This window comes from Lactuca saligna, chromosome 7, assembly GCF_052625555.1.
Source record: "Lactuca saligna cultivar CGN05327 chromosome 7, ASM5262555v1, whole genome shotgun sequence".
Classification (NCBI taxonomy): Eukaryota; Viridiplantae; Streptophyta; class Magnoliopsida; order Asterales; family Asteraceae; genus Lactuca; species Lactuca saligna.
Genome location: NC_136423.1, coordinates 102,997,232 through 103,019,241, shown reverse-complemented (window position 1 = coordinate 103,019,241; position 22,010 = coordinate 102,997,232). Strand labels below are relative to the sequence as shown.

The 22,010-nt window shown below is 35.2% G+C and overlaps 1 protein-coding gene across 1 annotated transcript; it reads right to left on the bottom strand.

The window, feature by feature from the left end:
* Positions 1–2,416: 2,416 nt before the first annotated feature.
* Positions 2,417–19,927, bottom strand: EMB1135 (RING/FYVE/PHD zinc finger superfamily protein). Its single transcript, XM_078963584.1, has 32 exons — positions 19,296–19,927; positions 18,656–18,721; positions 18,405–18,578; positions 18,199–18,329; positions 18,040–18,116; positions 17,031–17,212; positions 16,653–16,730; positions 9,850–9,982; positions 8,934–8,994; positions 8,776–8,857; positions 8,571–8,699; positions 8,288–8,431; positions 8,074–8,173; positions 7,856–7,990; positions 7,688–7,758; positions 7,422–7,600; positions 7,166–7,259; positions 6,981–7,078; positions 6,742–6,877; positions 6,538–6,644; positions 6,321–6,416; positions 6,153–6,240; positions 5,918–6,038; positions 5,689–5,803; positions 5,466–5,589; positions 5,318–5,395; positions 5,119–5,237; positions 4,968–5,018; positions 4,798–4,900; positions 4,516–4,644; positions 4,218–4,329; positions 2,417–2,827 (listed from the first exon to the last, which is right to left on the bottom strand). The coding sequence occupies exons 1-32, from the start codon at positions 19,695–19,697 to the stop codon at positions 2,796–2,798; spliced, it is 3,747 nt and encodes a 1,248-aa protein (XP_078819710.1). The 5' UTR covers positions 19,698–19,927; the 3' UTR covers positions 2,417–2,795.
* Between the last annotated feature and the right edge of the window lie 2,083 nt (positions 19,928–22,010).

Below are 22,010 nucleotides of genomic sequence, written 5' to 3'. Positions count from 1 at the left end.
AAGCATTATTGCTTATGCTTCTCTGATGTTGAAGAATAAATTCTAATATTTTTACCGATCAGTAATCCAAGTTGATCAAGTTTCAAGATCGCATAATTAAATCACACAAAGGCTTCAACATTCTAATCTCGAATCATAATGCACCAAAATCTTCAAAAGAATAACCTACTGAAAGTGTGAAAAATCCTAAAGTAAAGTTCGAATAATGAATAATATGGATCCTAAAGAGAGGTCAATGCCAAAAATCAGTGTCACGTCGTATCACCAAAAAAAATCTTTGTCTTTTAAATATCAAAAATCCAAACTAAAACAATCATAAAATCTTATCTGGATGCTAACACAAATGAGACATCCAAAGATTTCTTGTAACAAATCAGAGTAGAAAATACCTAAAAATTTGAATTCAAAACTAGAGTCTTTTCCAATATTTCCCCTGAGGATTTATCAACTTATAAGGTGTAAAATCATACTTCAATTAGCACGAATATTACCATATAGATAATAGAACAAGACCAATTAGACTAATCTGAAGACTAATTGATCTCCTTTTCTAAATTTCTTCAAAAATCTAAACTCTAAAAGTCACAATTTATGGCCATGATTCTCACCATTTTTTTTATTAAAATGCAATAAAGATAGAAAAAGAAGTCATAAAATTGGGCATGAGAATCTCTCAAATCTGATGGAGCATCGCACGCTCCCCTTTAATGTGAGCTTCTACCCGTAAAAACAAAGATATTATTTTCGGGTCATAAGTAGATTGGTGATGTTTTTTATTGAACTGAACAAACACTGAAAAATAAATCTGATAAATCATTACTGAAATATCATAATGTTAAACTGAAGAGTTGTTGATAAACCAAAATGCAGACCCGGTCTTCTAAAGCACGGTCATTGATTCGTCAATCAGAGTCAATAAACAGGTCTAGACCTGTGATCCAAAGATCTTTGAAGTGGTCATGAGGACTTATTTAACCAGACAAAATGTAAAAAATGCAAGCCTTAGAAAGATCAAACGTCGTAAGCACGTGATCAAACAAGTTCCAAACAAACCAAAGGATATGAAGGTTCTGGGGAACATAAGGTTGAGGTTGCAAATACGGATTGCCCGATAGAAAGAATAACACAAAATAATCTCTAAAACATTTATGTATTCACTTCAAATCAACAAGAAGATAGAAGTCTTGAATCATAATTTGTAGCTTAAATAAATCTCTAAATAACTCTTGATTAGAGAAATAATTTTGAAGTCTTGATGTGTTCTTCAATAAGATGCTTCTGATTAGTGGATGTTGTGGGTGAAATTGGTGTCAAAAAAACAAATGGTTTTAAATGAAATGGTTAAATGGTTGAAAAAAATTGGTGGGACCCGCTATAACGACTTCTCAATACTGCAAATCTCAGTCCAACATCAAGGTCAAACCATTATCTAACCATTGGCTTCACAAGCAATATCCAACACCGTTCATCTACTCATACAAAAACAAGTGATTACATCCATGCACACTTTACTATTCCAGCCTCAACCACGATCCTTCAATCCAAACACGACAAGATTGTCACCCCTAATATTTATTGATATGGGCATTCCTATACCCACCAACCGGAACACAATATGATTGTCACCCTTAGTATTGATAGCTACAAAAACCAAGTCCAAGATAGAAGACCTCTTCTCCGAGTGATACTCTATCCAGGCACAATAATAAGGCCACTAGCCTTGGTTTCCTTTGTTTACTTTCAGATAAGCTATTTCTTGTTGCTTAATTCTAGGATATCTAGTTATTTTCCTTGAGTATTTAACAATGTAATTGTTTTGAAGAAAGTATAGAAAATTGCTCCACTCAAAGACCCAGTCAATATGAAGATTCACGGCTACAAAGACCAAGTACAAGATAGAGGACCTCTCCTCCACGAGTACTCTTTCCAGGTACAACAATAATAGGGCAAATAGCCTTGGTTTCTTTTGTTTAATTCCAGTTTAACTGTTTTTTGTTCCTTAATTCTAAGATATTCATTTATTTTACTTAAGTATATAATAATGTAATTGTTTGAAAGAAAGTAAACTGAAAAATTGCCTCACATCTATTTCCTTCCTGTCTAACTGTAGCTTGGAGATTGACCATCTCAAATAGGTCGTATCACATGCTATGCTAGTGCTACTATAACGTTTGGTTTTTTATCCAAAACAAAGAATCTATGGGAAGAAAGCAGACGCTTGGGAGTTGAGACAACATAGAGATGGATGGGAAATGTAGCGTTTGTTGTGTAGCTTAGACATAACACATGTTACAAAGTTAAACATGATATAATATAATCTTTGATCCAACTTAATATAGAGGGAAATGGTCCATGTCTGAAGCCTTGAGCCTTTAGTTTGAAAGAAAGAGCCCAAGATTGCATGAAGTTGAAAGTATGAACGGCTAATTGGCTATCACCATCATTCATCAATACTCAACAAAAGACAAATCGACGGTTTGTTTATCCATAGATACATTCACGCCTATAAACCGTAATGCTTTCCTCGGTAGATAGGTAGGAAGTTATTAATTACCACTTAAATAATTACACAAAAAAAAAAAAAAAAAAAAACCCCGAGTGAAAGGAATGAAGCACAAAATATAAAATATATATATAGATCTATATTATATTTATCAGCTGCAGCAAGTTTCGGTTGGTGCTGTAATAGTCATCATGTACTTCAGTTCCAAAGGCAGATATCTTTATAGAAAGATGAACAAAAATAAAATAAGTTTATCTTTATCCACCACCAAAAAACCCTCTCTATGACTATCTTAGTCCTCGATTTCTTGAACCCACGCTAGATCTGTTATCATTCATCATTCATCAATCATCAATCAAATCAAGGTCAGGAGGACATATAACTGCCATCAACCAACCAACACTACAAATTCAAAACACTCGTTTCTAAATTATATATATATATATATATATATATATATATATATATATATATATATATATATATATATAATCAAATTTATCCTATTTAAAAGTTATAAGAGAATTTACTTTATTTATAAAAAACCATCTCAACCATTGATTTTTAATATAAAAAAACATTGAAAATTAGATTATGATATTACAAATTTTCGGATTGTATTTGAAGAGATGCCAATGATAGACTGTATTAGTACTCAGTAGGTACAGAAAATAATTATGAGTATCGATGCATTTTGTTTATCTTCTAATAAAAAATAAAGCTTAATTTGAAACAAGAAAAATATATACAACCAAAGATCAAATGAGGGGTAGCATCTCCTCTCCCTATTCTAATTCTAATTCTAATAAAAGAATATTTTTAATCTCCTATTGACAAGTATCATACAATTAGAACTCATCATCCTTATTCTAATAAATAAATAAGTTTACTCTCCTATTGACAAGTGTCACAAGATAAGAAATCCTCATTAATCTCAACCTATTAATTATAAATTTTAAATTTTAAATTTCACTCTAATTACATTAAATTAATAACTGATTCCATATTTCAAATTTTAAATTTCATACTCTAATTAAATTAAATTAATAACATTAGAATAAAAAATAAAATAAAATAAATTTATACTATAAGGTGATATAATTTCATGTATTTATTTAAATCAACGATTATAATTTTATAACTAAAAAATACACCTTATTTAATAGTTTATTTAAAATAATTTATTTTAAATAATTGATTGATAATTTTAAGTTTTTACTATGAAATTTTAATTAATTTTATATATCACTTATCATGTCATTTGTCAACCTATTAATTATCCATTTCAAATTTCAAATTTTCCCACTCTAATTACATTAAATTAATAATTGATTCTTTATTTTAAATTTCAAATTTTAAATTTTCTCACTCTAATTATATTAAATTAATAACATTATTGAAAAATAAAATAAAATTAATACATATTATAAGATGATATAACTTCACGTATTTATTTAAATCAACGGTTATAATTTTATATAACTAAAAAAAATCTCTTAAATAATAATTTATTTAAAATAATTAATAATTTTGATTTTTTGATATGAAAGTTTAATTACTTTTATAACCGTGGTTCTCACGGGTTATAAACTAGTATAAAATAAATAAATAATGGCCAGCCATGGTTTGGCCATCTGTCCTTGCATATTATTATTATTATTTTCTTATTTGTGAAAACATTGGTTGAGAGAGAGAGAGAGAGAGAGAGAGAGACCTTGAAGCACAGAAGGTACTACTGCATTTGGAACAAGAAGTCCAACAATTCGTTGAGCATCTTTTGTTGTCTCGATGCGCACAACACGTATCCGTCTATGACTTTGACGGGCCTGCATTGCATTCAATACAAATTAAATAATCATTATATATATATATATATATATATATATATATATATATATATATATATATATATATATATATATATATATATACACACACACACACACTGAAGCAAAAAAAAGCTTAATAAAAATTCATCATGCATGATATATGATAATAGCATAACTAGAAACCTGTTTGGATAGAGCCTTCTCAATTGTTCCCCAAATTGGTAGAATAAGACCACCAAGTACATTCACTTCCTGTATTCTTTTCCCCACAGTGCAAAAGCTTCCAAGCTTACAATTTGGACCATGCATGCACTGTGCCAAACAAACAAACAAACTCTTCACTCCCTCCCTCCCAATCAAATATATGAATGATTTTAGAATTTAGATTGGGTTTATGTGATGAAAACTGTAATAAAATCTGCTACAACATTTTTCATAAATGAAGATGAAGTACATGTATGATACCTGCTTGGATGAAACTTCATACTCGTCCTTCCATCCAATGTGTGCCTTTTCTAATGACAATGTTTTTCTGTATTTGTCTTTCAGCTCAGCTATATGCATTTCCCTGAAAAAGTAAGTAAATATATTAATAACAAGTGTCAAATGTCCGATTTTTTTAATTTATTTATTACCTGATGGCCTCCCCAACAGCAGGGCGGAAAATCTTATACATTCCAGAAGAACTGGAAGAAATACATACGAGTTCCTCTTATTAGCTTGTGCTTTGTGCGTGTGAGTAGAAACTAAACCGGATTAAACAAACAAACTATATTAATTAATAACCTTTCGATTGCCAAAAGGTAGTGCCTTCTTCCAAGCCACTCTCTTTTTGATTCATAAAATCCAATAGCAGAAGAACCAGACACATCTTTTTGCTTCTCACTAAGCAATGCACATGCCGCCTGTGAAAATTAATTATAATATAATTTTAAACAACACTGCTTGCTTGTAGTAGTGTAGAGTAAAGAAAATGTGTGCATACCTCCCAAGTAATGCCACGATCCATAACAAATGTAAATAGTACAGTCGATGCTCCAGACATATGATCTGTATGAACAGTCTGCCAAAAGATAAGATGTTAATAACAAGAATAGAATACACAAAGTTTAGTAGTGTAAGTGTAACCTTACCTTTGGAGATCCTTGTAACTCAATTGTGTTGGCTTTCATATCAACAATCCCAGTATCTAAATGGCCTTCAAGGCGTGCATTTTGAAGAAGATGATCAAGAATGCGAACAAACAATTCAAACAGCCTGCTAGTAAGTAATTACTAACTAGTTCAATTAAGCTACGAAATATATATTATATTATATAGATATAGATTAAATTAAAAAGCATAAGCTAAGCGTAACCTGTTTTGGATCTCTGGTGGCAGTCCTAAAAGCCGATTGAGAAAACGTCCAACATCATGCATGTCTGAATCAACTATGCGGCCAGTAGAGAACTTGCCAGCATCCTTGCCATTTCCTGCAGCATGAAACCGACCACTCTGAATCTGATCCACTACCACTACAAGCTTATTCTTGGTAGTATAGGTGTACTCAAACGAAATACAATAACAGGCAAAAGATAGTATAGTACCAACAACTGTGTCCCTAACTATGCCAACAGAAACAAGAGCAGCTTTTCCTTTTTCAATAAACTCCCGGATTGTAGCAGGATTTTCAGACAAACAGTTTGGAGGTAAAACCGGAAGAGAATCCTGAGAAACAAACCTCTATAGTGTAGTTTGGTTGCTTTAAACACATGTATATATATATATATATATATATATATATATATATATATATAAAGAGAGAGAAAAAGAAAGAGAAACCTGGTCCATGATTCCCCTGTACATCATGAGCAAGGCCTTTTTCCCATAAGAACTATCATAATTGTAGGCGCTAAGAGATGGTCCAGCCCTGAAATGAAAGGAAATGTTTAATTTTACCATTTGCTTTTTTCGCTTTTCTGATCAAGGAAAGTGTATCCCCAAACTTACCGGCGATCACCCTGTGTTAAGGCTCCCAGCGACTCCAGTCTCTTTGCAACAATGGAAGCAAACCGCCGCTCACCTCCAAGATTTGTGAACAGTATCCTATACAGACACAGCTTTCTCTCAGTGTTTTTTGGAAATCAATATACCATACCCATACAATACAACACAAAGCCTAGCCTACTACTTGGTTATGCTGGATTGGATTCATACTTATATCTACCTGTACTCGGGTGCAGAAGCTTGATTTGAACGGTGAGTCCTCCCAAATTGCTGGATTGCACGATCAGCACTCCAAGGCAGTTCTAAAGTTACATGGACCCTTCTTCTCTAATCCCCAAAAAAAAACCATTAAGGATGATGGCTGCAAGATAGATAGATAGATAGATAAATCATGCAGGCATTTCATTTAGTATTTAGCATTTACCTGGTTCAAGGCTCTCCTATCAGCCTGCAACGAGACGCCTGCAGATCCAGCTTCAGAAATGATTGCAACCAGTTTCTTACCATCCATGAACAGTTGTTTCTCATGCATGTTCACCATTTCCATACTCACATCCTTCCTGTATCACAGACCATACATTGTTAATAATATAACATCCTATACCAACTAAACCAAATCAGATCTTAACTTAAAGTCCCAACCATAATAATAAACTCACTCACGTGTTTCGTGCCTGATAAGTCACTCCCTTTCCACTCGAGGCCCTTACAAGCATACCTCGTCTCCCTGTTATTTCCGCAACATTATCAGGGCCTCCAAGCTGCAATTAGTGCAAAACATTAAACATAGATGATTACATTGCATATATCATATAAATATATATACAGCACAGAAAAACCTTATTTACCAGATCAATAATGTCATCCAATGGGTTGTTTGGAAGCTCAAAAGTACGGATTATGTCCAAAATCTTTGACTTGCGCTCTATGGCTCCTTCATATCTAACACATTCCACATACAAAGGTTAAGCAGTAATCACATTCAAACTATCATATCAGGTCAATTCAGCTTTGTAAAGTATTTTCTTCTGGCAAAAACAATGTTACTACAAAAATATATATATATATATATATATATATATATATATATATATATATAGCAACCTCCGTAGTAGTTCAGCTACATATAGATGTCTTGCTTGGAGATACTCCTCTGTTTTTTCTTTGCATGAATGACAAGACCAAGTGGCAGATATTGCATCCGTCTCTGGTTCGGGTGGGACAACACATGCTGGATGTACAAGTTGACCACAACATGAGCACTGGAGCAATTTCTTTCTTTCCTACATACATACATGAAAAGATAGATTAGATCGTATAATCAAGAGCATGTTAACATATCAACAACAAAGAGAGGCAGGCACATATACCGCTTCTGAATTGCATATATTACATATCTGAAACTCATCATCTGATTCCATAGATTCACGCCCAGAATCAGCTGTTTGGTTTAACAGCAAATTAGAAATACCATTAGTTACAACTCAACTTGAGCACACAAAGAAAGTAGATTGCTGGCTGCATTCTGCATAACTTACATTCGGAATCTTCATCAGTCTCATCATCACTTGAGGGTTTCCATTTTGCAGCTTTCCTGACCCTCCCTTTAAATGAAACATCAGGTGTTGCTGAGTGCCTCTTGCGCTGAAGTTCCTTCACACTATCCTCTCCTCCTACCAGGGATAAAACAAAAATCCTAATATTAATTAAAAAAGTTAAAAACTGAGGCATGCATAAATCATAATCGAATGAACACCTGGGAGAGATTCAGGCTCTTCAGGCAGAGGATAGTTTTCTTCAACAAACTTAAGCAACAGCTCACGAGGTCCAGAAATAAAATCATCAAGTTCATTGCCCTATTAATTATAAGTGTGCACATACATAATACATCAGAAATCAGAATACAATACATGTGAATGCTATTTTTGGTTTTTTAACATGACATGCAAAGAAAAAACACATGCACTAACATATCTTGTGACTGCGTCTTCTGTTCTTGCCTCCCCGGTACTTTGAAGACCAATCACTACACACTTGTTGTCCATCAGTGCCTGCTTCGCAAGCTTTACAACAGCAGGTACCTTGGCTGACATGCAGACATACCTAAAGAAACGCTAGAATATAACAGAAGCAACAAAAATTAAAGCAACCACGGAGGAAACATAACATTCGGGCACGCACACACATATAACATATATATATATATATATATATATATATATATATATATGATGTTAATGTTAATCGGAAAACCTGATGGTTGGCCCAATATAATCTCCACAACTGACTGGAACTAGGCTTCTCATCTCCAAGGAATGCACTTGCAGATAGCAATTCCACCCTCAATTCGGCCCAAAATTCAGCTGCTTTTTTGTATACCTCCTGGCATGAAATAAAATATTAAGAAACCTTGTAGATGCATTTTTTTTACTTGCAAAGACAGAAAACTACTTGGTACCGTCATTTTGGCCTCCAGCGGAACCTCAACAACTTCAAACTCTGCGCCTTTATAACTCAGTGTCCGACATACATACATCCCTCTGAAACGAAAAATAACCCTCATTTTGGTACAACAGTAATCAGCTAAGCTATACATGATGAATGATAAATGCCAACCGCGCTTTCATGTCCATGGCAACAAGCTCCAGTGCTCCTACTCCTCCTGAATCCAGAGCAACTGCATGGTAGGAGTGTTGATGATGACTTATTAAAGTGGGTGCATACTAAAATATTGGTTTATATGCAGAGAGAATTACAAATGTATAAGTATTATTACAAGTGGCTGAGAAATGTAATCTATAATTTATTTAACCTTCTGAAAGTTTCATAAAGCATGCATACTATAATTTATTTAACCTTCTGGTTTTAATGAAAGTACATTGCTCTAAAATGGCCATGAACGTTTTTAGAGCAATGGTTTTTGAGCATTCGGAGATAATACATTTGGTTTTCCCTAAAGTTGTTTATACAATATGTGTTGAAAATTTTGATTCCAATCCAGTAAGCTAGGAGCCTAGGAGTAGGTTTTGTCTTTAGAGGTAAACATAGCATTAGGATAAGTCCTTAGGAGTCTAGTAGTTATAAATAGGTGACCAGCTGATGCATCTTATTAAATAATTTCATATTTAGAAAATACAAAACGCTTTTTACTTTGGGATCCTATACTCTAACTGACAACGTTTAATTTTCCTAAACTAATGCTACAAAAGCCTAAGTATATGTGATTGGTACTGTATGAAACATTCCTTCTCCAATGAACCTGAAGATGGAATTAAAATGAGTCAACTTTTTAAAAACATCCCACAAGGTCTCATGGCATGGGGATCGTACAACTAAGCTGTATCTCAATATATAATTTCATTTAGCTATCCTGCCACAGCCACACCCGCTATGTTACAAGTACAGAATACAGTCTACCTCTAGCATTTGTGCTTCATAGCATATCCCTGTCATCTAAGTTAACTAGCTACACAGGAGGCATGACATAACAGCTTTTTATAGTATGAAATTAGGAAAATATATGAAATAATACCTAAAAATTCACGGAAATCCTCGAAGGAAGTTCCAGCTCCCCAAAGACCAAGGCGAACCATATAACCCAGATTTCGAGGTTCTGATGCACCAGTGGCTGAACAATAAACAACGCGCGCTTCAGGAAGTCGTGCCTGTTATACACATACATTCAAACCAGTCCTCTTAGCCTTCTCAGGAGAACAAATAATATCTCACTAAATAAATAAATAAATATATATATATATATATATATATATATATATATATATATATATATAACTGCAAGAGGCAATGTATACAATACAAACCAAAATAAAAGAAAACTCAGAATCAGCAGAAAACAAGACCTCGAAGAAATCAACTATCATACCTATTAAACATTTAAACTTGATATGTTAGCAACAGCAATTAAGCCCCTTAAACTGTTACACATTTTTATGTTCTTACTTTTGTTGCTTTTCTTCCACTTCTTTAATGTGTGCCATAAAAGATAAGAAATTGTACTCCAATAAAATTAAAATCTCTTTTTTAACAGCCCACTACAAAGATCTGATTTGCACTGCATATATTGAAGATTTCTGAATTTAATTTTCTTATTTATTTCCTTATTTAGGCTGAAGGGATATTATCGCTTTATTAGTTCTGTTATAGGGTTGAGCCAGCCCTAGCTTTTTTAGTATAAATATTTCTTTCCTTTTCTTTTAGAATTAGATCAATATGATGAATAAAAATAATGCAGCGTTTTCTCTCAATCTCTCTGGTGTGCTACTAGATCAACAGTAGGGTTGTAGGAATCAATATGGTATCCGAGCGGAGCTCGATCCAGGCCTAATCAAGTGTCGTTCTTCAAAAACAGGTTGGTCAGATTAACCTTAACCCAGCGATCTCTCTTATCATCTCATTCTTGGGTTGGTTATTCCAAACCAATTTCTTCCTTCTTTTTTTTCTTTACAACCTACTGATCTGAGGATTCTTTCACGCCTCTGTCACCATGAATAATACTTCAATCAAATTCGGAAATATACCCACTGCCCTCGTCAGTGAAGATATCAATTCCGGCTCATCATCAGCAAACTCGTCCCAAATTCCACCAACTTTGAATCCTGATTACATCTCCTTGCCCACAGCATATAAACTGAATGGTCATAACTACAATCTTTGGTCTCACTCGGCTTCAATTTTCATTGGAGGAAAAGGCAAAGAAGACTACTTGTCCATAAACCTAGTCCAACCTGATAAAAGTCCAGAACATAAAAAATGGAAGGCAGAGAACAATATGGTTATGTCATGGCTCTTGAACTCTATGACTCCTGAAATAGGAGAACAGTTTATGTTTTACAAGACAGCATCAGAAATTTGGGAAGCGGCTCATGACACATTCTCAAATCAAGATAACACTTCAGCTGTATTTGAAATCAAGGGAATCCTCCATGATCTCCGTTAAGGAGAGTCAACTGTGACAAGTTATTTCACTGCATTAAACCGGTATTGGCAGCAACTCGATGTCCTTGATGCTGTTACTTGGAGCTGCCCGGAAGATGGAAAACAATACAAGCGGTTGGTTGAGACCGAAAGGATTTATAAATTCCTTCTTGGGCTCAACCAGGAACTTGATGAAGTCCGAGGAAGGATTCTTAGAACTAAACCTATGCCCAACCTTAGGGAAGTGTTCTCAGAAGTCCGACATGAAGAAAGTCGAAGAAGAGTAATGCTTGGAAATATTGGCAACATCGCAAATGAGGGATCTGCTCTTGCAACTCGTGCCCCATCTAGTATGAAATTTCAAGTGAGCCCTGGAACATCTCAGAAGAAGAATAATCGGCCTTGGTGTGATCATTGCAAAAAGCCTAGTCACAGCAAAGAATCCTGCTGGAAAAATCATGGAAAACCATCTGACAGGAAACCTAGTGCTCGTGTAAATGTAGCAGCTACCGACAATCAAGAAGTGTTTAGCAAAGAACAAATTGAAACCCTCCGGAAGATGTTTCAAATCACATCCCGTGAAGACAAAGGGATTGTTGTTGTGGCTCAACAAGGTGGAGTCTCATCTGCATTCGTAACAAATGCATTTGCAGAAAAACCATGGGTTGTTGATTGTTGAGCTGCTGATCACATGACTAGGGATCGGAATGTATTCACTGACTTCCAGCCAGTACCTAATGGAAGAACAATACGAGTTGCTACAGAAGACTCAAAAGTAGAGGGCATTGGTACAGTCGTCATATCCAAGAATATAACATTGAAATATGTGTTATATGTCCCCAATCTAGACTTTAATTTATTATCCCCCATTAAATTAATGAGCGATCTTCATTGCATTACTATCTTAACCCATCTGTATGTATGTTTCAGGCCATGAGTTCGGGGAAGATGATTGGCAGTGCTAAAGTATGCGATGAGCTCTACCACCTTGAAGCCGAGAAGTTAAAAAAATATTTCGTCTCGTCAGTGTTTCATGTTTCCAGTGAAAATAATGTGATGCTATGGCATCATAGATTAGGTCATCCAAATTTTCATTACTTAAAGTTGTTTCCCCATTTAATGATTAAAAATCCGAATAATTACAATTATGAAGTGTGTCAAATTTCCAAACATGTTAGACATACTTATTCTCCACTTCCGTACAAACCTTCTCATCCTTTCTACTTAATCCATAGTGATGTTTGGGGACCTTCCAGAGTGAAAAATATCTCTGGTGCGAGATGGTTTGTTACCTTTATCGATGACCACACCCGTGTTACATGGGTTGGGTATTTTTGATGAAAGACAAATTTGAGGTTGGGCAGATCTTCCAACGTTTTCATCAAATGATACAAAACCAATTTGCAACAAAAATTCAAGTGCTTAAATCGGATAATGCAAAAGAATACTTTCATTCTGAGTTGGGAAACTACCTTACTCAACAGGGAATTGGTTACCTCTCATCATGCGTTGACACCCCCAACAGAATGGAGTAGCAAAAAGAAAAAATAGACACCTACTTGAGGTAACTCGTTCATTACTATTATCCAGTTCTATTCCGAATCATTTTTGGGGTGAAGCCGTTTTAACTGCAGCATACCTTATTAATAGGATGCCTTCTCGAGTCATTGACTTCAAAACGCCACACTAATCTCTACAATCTAGTTTCCCTCACATTCGGATTTTGTCCCAGGTACAACCTAAAATATTTGGTCATAATCATCAGCCAAACCATAGCAAGCTAGATCCTAGGTCATTCAAATGTGTCTTTCTAGGATATTCCCCGAACCAGCAAGGTTATAAGTGCTACTCCCTGTCCACCAGAAAATTCTATTACTCCAATTCTATCACTCCATGGATGTCACATTCTTAGAAGACAAACCCTACTACTCCATAACTGATATTCAGGGGGAGAACTTTGAGGAATATCAATTTTTGGACTATCCTACCTTTGTACCATTCTGACCCAATAGTGATACCAGTTCAAGTAGATTCTAATAGTGAAAATCCAGGTATTCAAACTCCACCAACTGATGGAACTTCAAATCAAGATGCTCAATAAGACTACATAGTCTACACCAGAAGGCCGAGACAGCATACTAAGGTGGTAGAGCAAGTTACTGCTGAAACACACAGCCATGAATCACCTCCGAATTCACCAGGTAATACTCAATCTAATGATTCCACTTCTTACATTTCCCCAAATGAGTCGGATGATTTAAATATTCCAATTGCTTTACGGAAAGGGAAGAGAAGTTGTACTATGCATCCAATAAGTAACTTTGTGTCATATGACAAACTCTCACTAAAGTACAAGGCTTTTGCTCTTTTAATTTCAGAAATTCAAGTTCCTAGGAAGTTTCAAGAAGCAATCTCAAAAAAAGAATGGGCAAATGCAGTCCATGAAGAAGTGAATGCTCTTCAGAAAAGCAAAACATGGGAATACACTAATCTTCCACCGGGAAAGAAAACAGTGGGGTGCAAATGTGTATTTGCTGTCAAATACAACTTCGATGGTAGTGTAAACAGATTTAAAGCAAGGCTGGTCGCTAAAGGTTTTACACAGTCTTACGGGATCGACTACGCAGAAACTTTTTCTCCCGTGGCAAAACTAAATTCCATTCACGTATGTGTCAAGGTATATGTGAGGGGATATGGTTAGGAATGCATTCTTAAATGGAGAACTAGAGGAAGAAGTTTACAAGGATGTTCCACCTGGTCTCAAATCTCCGGAAAACAAAAGAATTGTGTGCAAACTTAAAAAATCTCTTTATGGCCTAAAGCAATCGCCACGAGCATGGTTTGAAAAACCGGCTCAAGTGGTTAAGCGATACATATTCATTCAGGGGGCAAACTGACCACACGATGTTCACTAAACACTCTCATGATGGGAGAGTTGCAATCATGATTGTTTTAGGAAAAGAATTTGAAATAAAAAATTTGGGCCAGCTTAAATACTTTTTTGGTATGGAAATTGCCAGATCAAGAAAAGGCATTTCTGTATCACAAAGAAAGTACACTCTTGATTTCTTGAAAGAAACCGGATTGTTGGGTTGCAAACCAAAAAGTATGCCAATGGTACCAGGAATAAAACTTCGAACAAAAAGCGAAGATGAGCCTGATAAAGGAAGATATCAAAGATTGGTGGGTAAGTTGATCTATCTTGCACACACAAGACCTGACATTGGGTTTGTTGTGGGTATGGTGAGATTCATGAATGCTCCCACAACTAGGCATATGGAAGCTGTTTTTCAAATTCTGCACTACTTAAAAAAATCCAGGATATGGTCTATACTTTAAAAAATCCATTGAGAGAGAAGTAAATGTTTACACTGATGCAGATTGGGGAGGATCTTGTGTTGATGGATGGTCAACCACAGGTTATTGCACTTTTGTGTGGGGTAATTTGGTCACTTGGCGTAGCAAGAAGCAATCTATAGTGGCTAGAAGTAGTGTTGAGGCTGAATTCCGAGCAATGTGTCAAGGTATATGTGAGGGGATATGGTTAGGAAAGATGCTGAAGGAACTAAAAATGCAGAATAACCAAAGGATGACTTTATTCTGTGATAATAAAGCATCAATTGAAATTGCTAGAAACCCTGTCTATCATGATCGTACCAAACATGTGGAGATTGATCGCCATTTCATTAAAGAAAAGTTAGAATCTGGAATTTTGGAGTTGTTGCATGTCCCGTCAGACTTGCAAGTTGCTGACATTCTCACCAAGGCCCTTCCAAAGAACAAATTCGAAGATATGTAGAGCAAGCTGGATATGATTGATATCCATATCCAACTTGAGGGGGAGTGAAGATTTCTGAATTTAATTTTCTTACTTGTTTCCTTATTTAGGCTGAAGGGATATTATCGCTTTATTAGTTCTGTTATAGGGTTGAGCCGGCCCTAGCTTTTTTAGTATAAATATTTCTTTCATGTTCTTTTAGAATTAGATCAATATGATGAATAAAAATTATGCAGCGTTTTCTATCAATCTCTCTGGTGTGCTACTAGATCAACAGTAGGGTTGTAGGAATCAATATATATATATATATATATATATATATATATAGAGAGAGAGAGAGAGAGAGCTAGGTTCAAGTATTCTAACTAATTATTGTGCAGATATCGTATGCTATGAGAATTACTAAGAGAATAAGTTGTTTAGCCATGCAAATACATTCAACCTTACAAAAATATCATCATTTTCATGCATTCTCGCTAATTATTATTTATTTTTGTTCTCACACATCGTTTTTCACTCATTTTCATTCTGACAAAATACGACTCAATAAACATTCGAACAAAAATGAGAATAGTAATAATAAGTGTATAATAACCTTATACACGATTTAATTAATGAGAATGTGTGTTAATGACAATAAAGCATCTATTATTCATAAAAACATAGTTATCATTCTACTGCGTGTGTTTTTCACATTTATTAAATTTTTGTACAATTAAAAACTGTTTTCTGTTTGAAATAATTTCCAACATCACTAAAAACCAAGTTGCATTTTCAGTCTCTTGTGCCATCACTCCTTTCCTAAATAGTTTTTGAGTAGGCTAGGAAAGAAAGAAGAAATGAGAGAGCGAAATGGGTTGGGTCCCAATACGACACTAATCTCCCTCTAGCCTTGTTTTCTATTCCTATCTCTCTGACCACGCATGCTAATTAAAGAGAAGAATCTTTTAGGAACTAAAACCACCTGCTAAACCTATTTGGACCCACTGACTGACCTAATGGAAAATGAGGCAGAACTAGCAGTGTACCAAACACGACCACGAGGATTACCGATAATAATGATGATGAATATACCTACCTATTAAAATTTAAAACAGCATTTTAGCCTTATCTACTTATGCAAATTGTGTGTTCCACTTCCACATACAATATAAAACTGAAAGCTCTACCAAACAAACAAGACGAACATGTAACAAAAGGCTTTGGGTAAATCAACATCAACCATTCAAGTCATTTGGGCAAGCTCTCCCTGGTGGTGTCTTTGGGTTATGCACCTTATGATTTCAGCAGATACAAAATAGGCCCTGACTTACTTTAATGATATTTTGGGAGAGATATGGATAGCTTGCTTTTTCACTCTAGTTACTATAGTATTATATATATTAAATTAATTGTAATTTGTAAATAACAACCTTGAAATTCTATCTTTTATTACTCTGATCTACTTGAGATATCTGGTTACTTCAGCAGAATTATGTCGTTTTAATCCTCTCCATCAGAAAGACAAAGGGTGTTGCTTGCAATAACAGCCCTCTTGACAACACACAAAGCTAATTAAGAATAATAATAAACAACAGTTTCATGAACAGATTAACAGGTGAAGATTTAGTGTGAGAATAAACCTGAATTTCAAGAACTGCTTCACCCGTTCGTGTTGGTTGTCCTCCGGCTTCGGGTACCAAATTTTTGGCCTTGTGGCACTGCAATCAAGCAAACACCACTCAAGCACTATAGATTTTTTATTTTATTTCTCTTTTTTACCCTTCTAGATACCAGTCAAACACATTTTTATCATGTAACAAAAAACCTTGTCTGACCACATTTTCATCCTGAAAATATTACATAAATGTGCACACATCATAATACTTGGATTTTTTTCTCTTTGATTGAGTCTTAAACAGAAGACCAGATGATTACAACTAAAATGCATGCCCAGATAGGATTATAACTCAATCATACAAGTGGTAGTTTGTATTAAAAAAAAAAAAAAAGGTTGGTACCTCATCAAACACGATAAGGCCATCATATTCTGATCCATACCACTGCACAAGCTGTTGCAATCGAGAGCGTCCCCTCTCAGAAGAAGCTATAAGGCTGCTATATGTCAAGAAAACAACACCCTCTTTAATTCCAACAGTCTTGGAATCAAGCTTGGAATAAGGGAGTTTGTTCAGCGCATGCACTGCAATCAAAACATAATTAGTGTAACCATCATGAGCAATACCTTTCAATTCTAACCATTAAGGTTAGGAAAATAGAAAACAAATCAATAGATCCTTATTACAATCAATTTTTAGTACTTGTCTCATCGTCCTAATGAGAACTTTACAAGCTGCCAAACATGTCACACTTGAAAGGCAACCAAAGGCACACTTAAAGGTCTCATAGTAAAATGGTTGGCTAGAAAAAGAGAAAATTATATTTTCCCCCACTTTATTTTAGATTTTTGGAGATTAAAACTGGCCTACAAGCATCCATCTAGTTCTATTGTGCAAGCCGACATATAAACCGAAAGAGTGAAAAGATCATGCAGAAGAAAGAAAAGGAAAATCGGAGTCCAGGTCAGTTTGCATAGGCATACACACACATGTTGGTGATTTTAGTAGTGTCACCAAGTCATTTTAGTGTAATAATGGAATTTACAAGATTACCAATGAATGGAGTTAGAAACTTGATAACCAACAAGATTTGGAGATTTAGAAGAATTCAAACTCTCTATGCGGCTATGCCTAGACTGAAACTGTTCATGATAGGACTATTCTATAATTTGAATTTCGGGCATAGGGGAGAACAACTATGAAATTCGGAAAAGTGTTTAAACGATCCGATCAAAAAGCCAAACCAATTCGTGATTCCAGTAACCACCCCACCCCGCCTTTCATTCATATACTACTCTAACAACACATATATCACAGATGCTAAAAAAACTATTCAGAGCCTACGGAAAAGACAAAAATTACTAATAGATGGATAGGGTGCTTGTCCAAACAAACATAAATACATCAATACCTTCAACACAAGTTGCTCCCACATCATCCAAATCTCTTCTTGCATCAAACTTCAAGTCTGAACCAACAGAAATCCACCTAAAACCATATCATGATTAGCACAACTGCATTGCTTAATTATCAAAGATCACTCATATGCAACCATCAACCAAGTGCTTACAAAGCTTTTCTCCTCCCAAGGTGCCAATTCTCCCAAATTAGTCCTGCAATTGTGCGTCCTTTGCCAACACCAGCTCCGTCTCCAAGGAAAAACCCTGCCCTGGAGCCGTTTTCAAGATGTTGCAGGTGTCTCTGTCAAGAAAACAAACAATGATGCACATCAAGCATAATGAGGTTAGAAGCTCATACTTAAGTCAAGAAAGCAACCTGACAAGCATAAACTAGTGTTTCGATCTGCAAGCATGATAATGCTTTTGATGTTTCCAAGTGACCCTTCGTTTGAAGATCATATGTGGGTTCAGGTGGCTGCACTGCAGATAAGGAAGAGGTTTCCACAATGGGATCTGGATGTGGAGGACCAATAGACAACTTTGGTGGGCGCTGCATTTCAACAAAGTATATATATTATAACCCAGACAAGTCTATTACAGCACCTCAATAGAACGATAAAGACTCACATAGTCCGTAAATGTTTCTCCCACAATGCCTCCACCATCTTCCTCTCGTTCCACTTCAATTGCTACCTGAATAGGTTTAACTCAACATGTGAGATATAGTGAGAGGTGTAACAACAAATCCCAAATTAAAGAAACCAAATTGCGATTCTAAGGGGATTATTTCCCATCTTTGAGAAGATAATTAAATGGCAATAGAAATGAGTCAACTTGCTTCAGCAAAATCTCTGCAATTTGCTGCCAGTGGACCGGTCAAGGGGCAAACACTAAAGTAAAACACATCTAATTTTCTACTATTTGTTCCCTTTCTATGTTCTCAAGAAGCAGTTGACTGAAAATATATATACCAAGTCATGAGCCATTCAAAATGATATAATGATAGACTACACTCCTATGACTAGAAGACTTGAAGAAAATAGTGGCGTAAGGCATGGTAGGAGATTTCACTTTGCAGAAATATGAATGTGTAGGGAGCAAATTACTAAAATAGAATGAATTTGTCTCTGAATGACTGAGACAAGCAAATTAGGTCAAAATTAAAGACAAAAGTATGCATACATCGTAGACAACAAAACTTGGCTGATAAAGATTAAGAGTGACACAATGGAAAGGATGGGTGCATCTTAAGAATGGAAGAGCAAACCTCGTTGACTTCCTCAGGAGGTGGGGGATAGAACTGCTTAATCCGAGAGAGATCAACGGCAAGTTCCATTTTGCACTGGGGGCAGGAGAATCGGGATAGACCATGAGGGACGTTAAGGATGGCCTTGCAGTTGGCGCATGGAAGCTGGATCTTACTCGGATCGATGCCATGGGCCGGCACCTGAGAGGGAGGCCGCATCAGCTCCGGCGGCAACATCTGGGGCAACTGGCATGTAGGACATACAAACTCGGTCAGCCCCGGCCCAACCGTCAATATCATTCGGCAACCGGCGCACCGAACTTGGCAACCGCCAGTAACAGCGGAACTAAGAAAGGCCGGTGGTCCTGGTCGTGGTGGTGGTGGGACGAGCGGGAGAGAAGGTGAAACTGGTGGCTGCCCCATTTCACTCGGCCACTCTACCTTGATTGGCTATTGCTGCTGTCTGTTTCCAATGTACATATGCCGGTTAGCGCCGTTGAGCGGCGGAGGAATCGTTACAAGGGAAACGGGTGGGGGAATTGAGGAGGGGGGAAGGGAATGGGAAGGTGTTCGCTGGAAGCGGCAAAAAGGTTTTGTCTGTGATCTAATTGGCGCCTCTCCCTCGCTCGCGTTAATGCGCCCAAAATTACATTACAATAGAGTATCCTTAAATCATGGCTTCGCAAATTTCCCTTCCTTCATTTGAGACCATATGTATCAAATACGATTCTGTTCCATTATTTGTGAATTTTGTAACCAAAATAAAGAAAAAATATTACTAAATGGTAACCAAGTTTATTTTATGTATCCCTATACCTATTCCCTCGAAAAAATTTGGAGTCTTAACTTAACTTCTACTTTCTTCCTTTTCCTATTTTTATGAAATGGCCATTTTTCTACTTATATATTTTGGTGCGACTAACATGGAAGTGATATAGCATATGCTGGTGTTTGACATGTTGTAATGACGTATCAACATATTTGAGATGATTTTATTAAATAACCAAGTGTTGCTCGTTGAAAGGCGAAATCGCTGTATGATAAAATAAATCCTAGTATAATTTGAAAATGAAAAACATAATCAGACACTTTGTATTAATTAAAACCAAAGTGTGTTCGTATGTTTCATATAATTAAAATTAGTTGTGAGAACTATATACTATATGAGTTTGTTAAAGTATAATTTGAAAATGAAAAACATAATCAGACACTTTGTATTAATTAAAACCAAAGTGTGTTCGTATGTTTCACATAATTAAAATTAGTTGTGAGAACCATATACTATATGAGTTTGTTAAAAAAATAAAAAAATAAATATGAAGATCTAAAAAATTAAAAAGTTTGAATTGATAAGGAAAATAAAATATATTTAACTATTAAAATTGAAGTTTGTATTTTTCTTTTATATTTAAATAAATAAACAATTAAAATAACTAGATTCAATTTAGAAATTCATAAATTATAAATAAAGTTGTATTAATCATCAACTATAATAAATGAATATTCATTTTGTCACATGTCAATCTCTTATGAGTTTTTAAACTTATCATTTTATTATATTTTTAAAATAAATAATATCCACATGTCAATTTTTAGGGTTTTTAAATTTTAAATTAAAAAGGCACATAATAGTTATATATTTATATTTGTAAAGTCTTAAATGTGATAATAATTGTAATTAACAGATTTCTTTATTCTTTAGTTCAAAATTCTATTTAAAAAAATTCTTAATATTTATATTTTAATATGTATCTTTTGTTTAATCAACCCGTGTAATACACGGGTTTTACACCTAATCTTCCTAATAAAATAATATCTTTTATGCCACGTGTCAATTCCATAACCTATAATTCTACAAAGACAAATTCCTAAAATACCCTTCAAATTGCCACTATGTTCGGTGTCAATACTATCTTTGGCTTCTATATCAATCTCTATTCAATTTCTTTTTGAAAACCCCTCGTCCCATCAAATCAGCAAAGAAATCCCAAAAAATCAGGAAGCAAATCATGCTCATATTCGAATTGGGTTGACTATGTGTATCACACTCCGCTAAAGCGAAAACACGAAGCGCAACAGTACAAAGGGTCTCATAGCAAAAGTTAAAAGACATCATCAACCATAGTATTAAAAAGCATTACAATTTACAATGAGTTTGAACAACTTTTTAAAAAAAGTTATAATGTATTTAAAAGACCACACATGTGAACGCTCCTACAAGTGATGTGTGTAGGTGCCTCTTACTAGATGATTCCTGGAAAAAAAACATGTAAAACAAGCACCAACTATAAAAATAAATGGTGAGCTCAAAGGTTTACAAAAATATTGGTTTCATGAATCGTAATCAAAGTTTTGATATAATTTTCCATAAATAAATGTACATTGCTAAAATGAGTAAGGGGCTATTTGATTTAAACTTATCGGATCCGGTCAGTGCTGACTGTTGACTCGATCAGCAGTCTGGATGTTTGATAAATACATATTATAGTTGATTCGGTCAGCATTACTGACTCATATCACTTACTCAGTAAGCCCAAAAAAAACTCCTGACTGGAAAATAAAGAAAGCCACAACGTGTTTTTTTGCCCTCGCTCCTCCATCGTCGATACCCTATAAGGAAACACCTGCTGATCCCCAACAACTCTACCGGCAAGTTCACCTCCTGCGCCATCTTCTTCGGCGATGACCTACACGGCGCTGGCGACTCCTCCTCTGCACCAGCGACGAGCTCTACTA

Coding starts and splice junctions, on each gene's coding strand:
- EMB1135 (XM_078963584.1), bottom strand. CDS start 19,697: ATGGGGCAGCCACCAGTTTCACCTTCTCTCCCGCTCGTCCCACCACCA. Junction 8,858..8,933: donor GCCATGGACATGAAAGCGCG/GTTGGCATTTAT, acceptor TTTTCGTTTCAG/AGGGATGTATGTATGTCGGA. Junction 5,238..5,317: donor ATCGTGGCATTACTTGGGAG/GTATGCACACAT, acceptor TAATTTTCACAG/GCGGCATGTGCATTGCTTAG.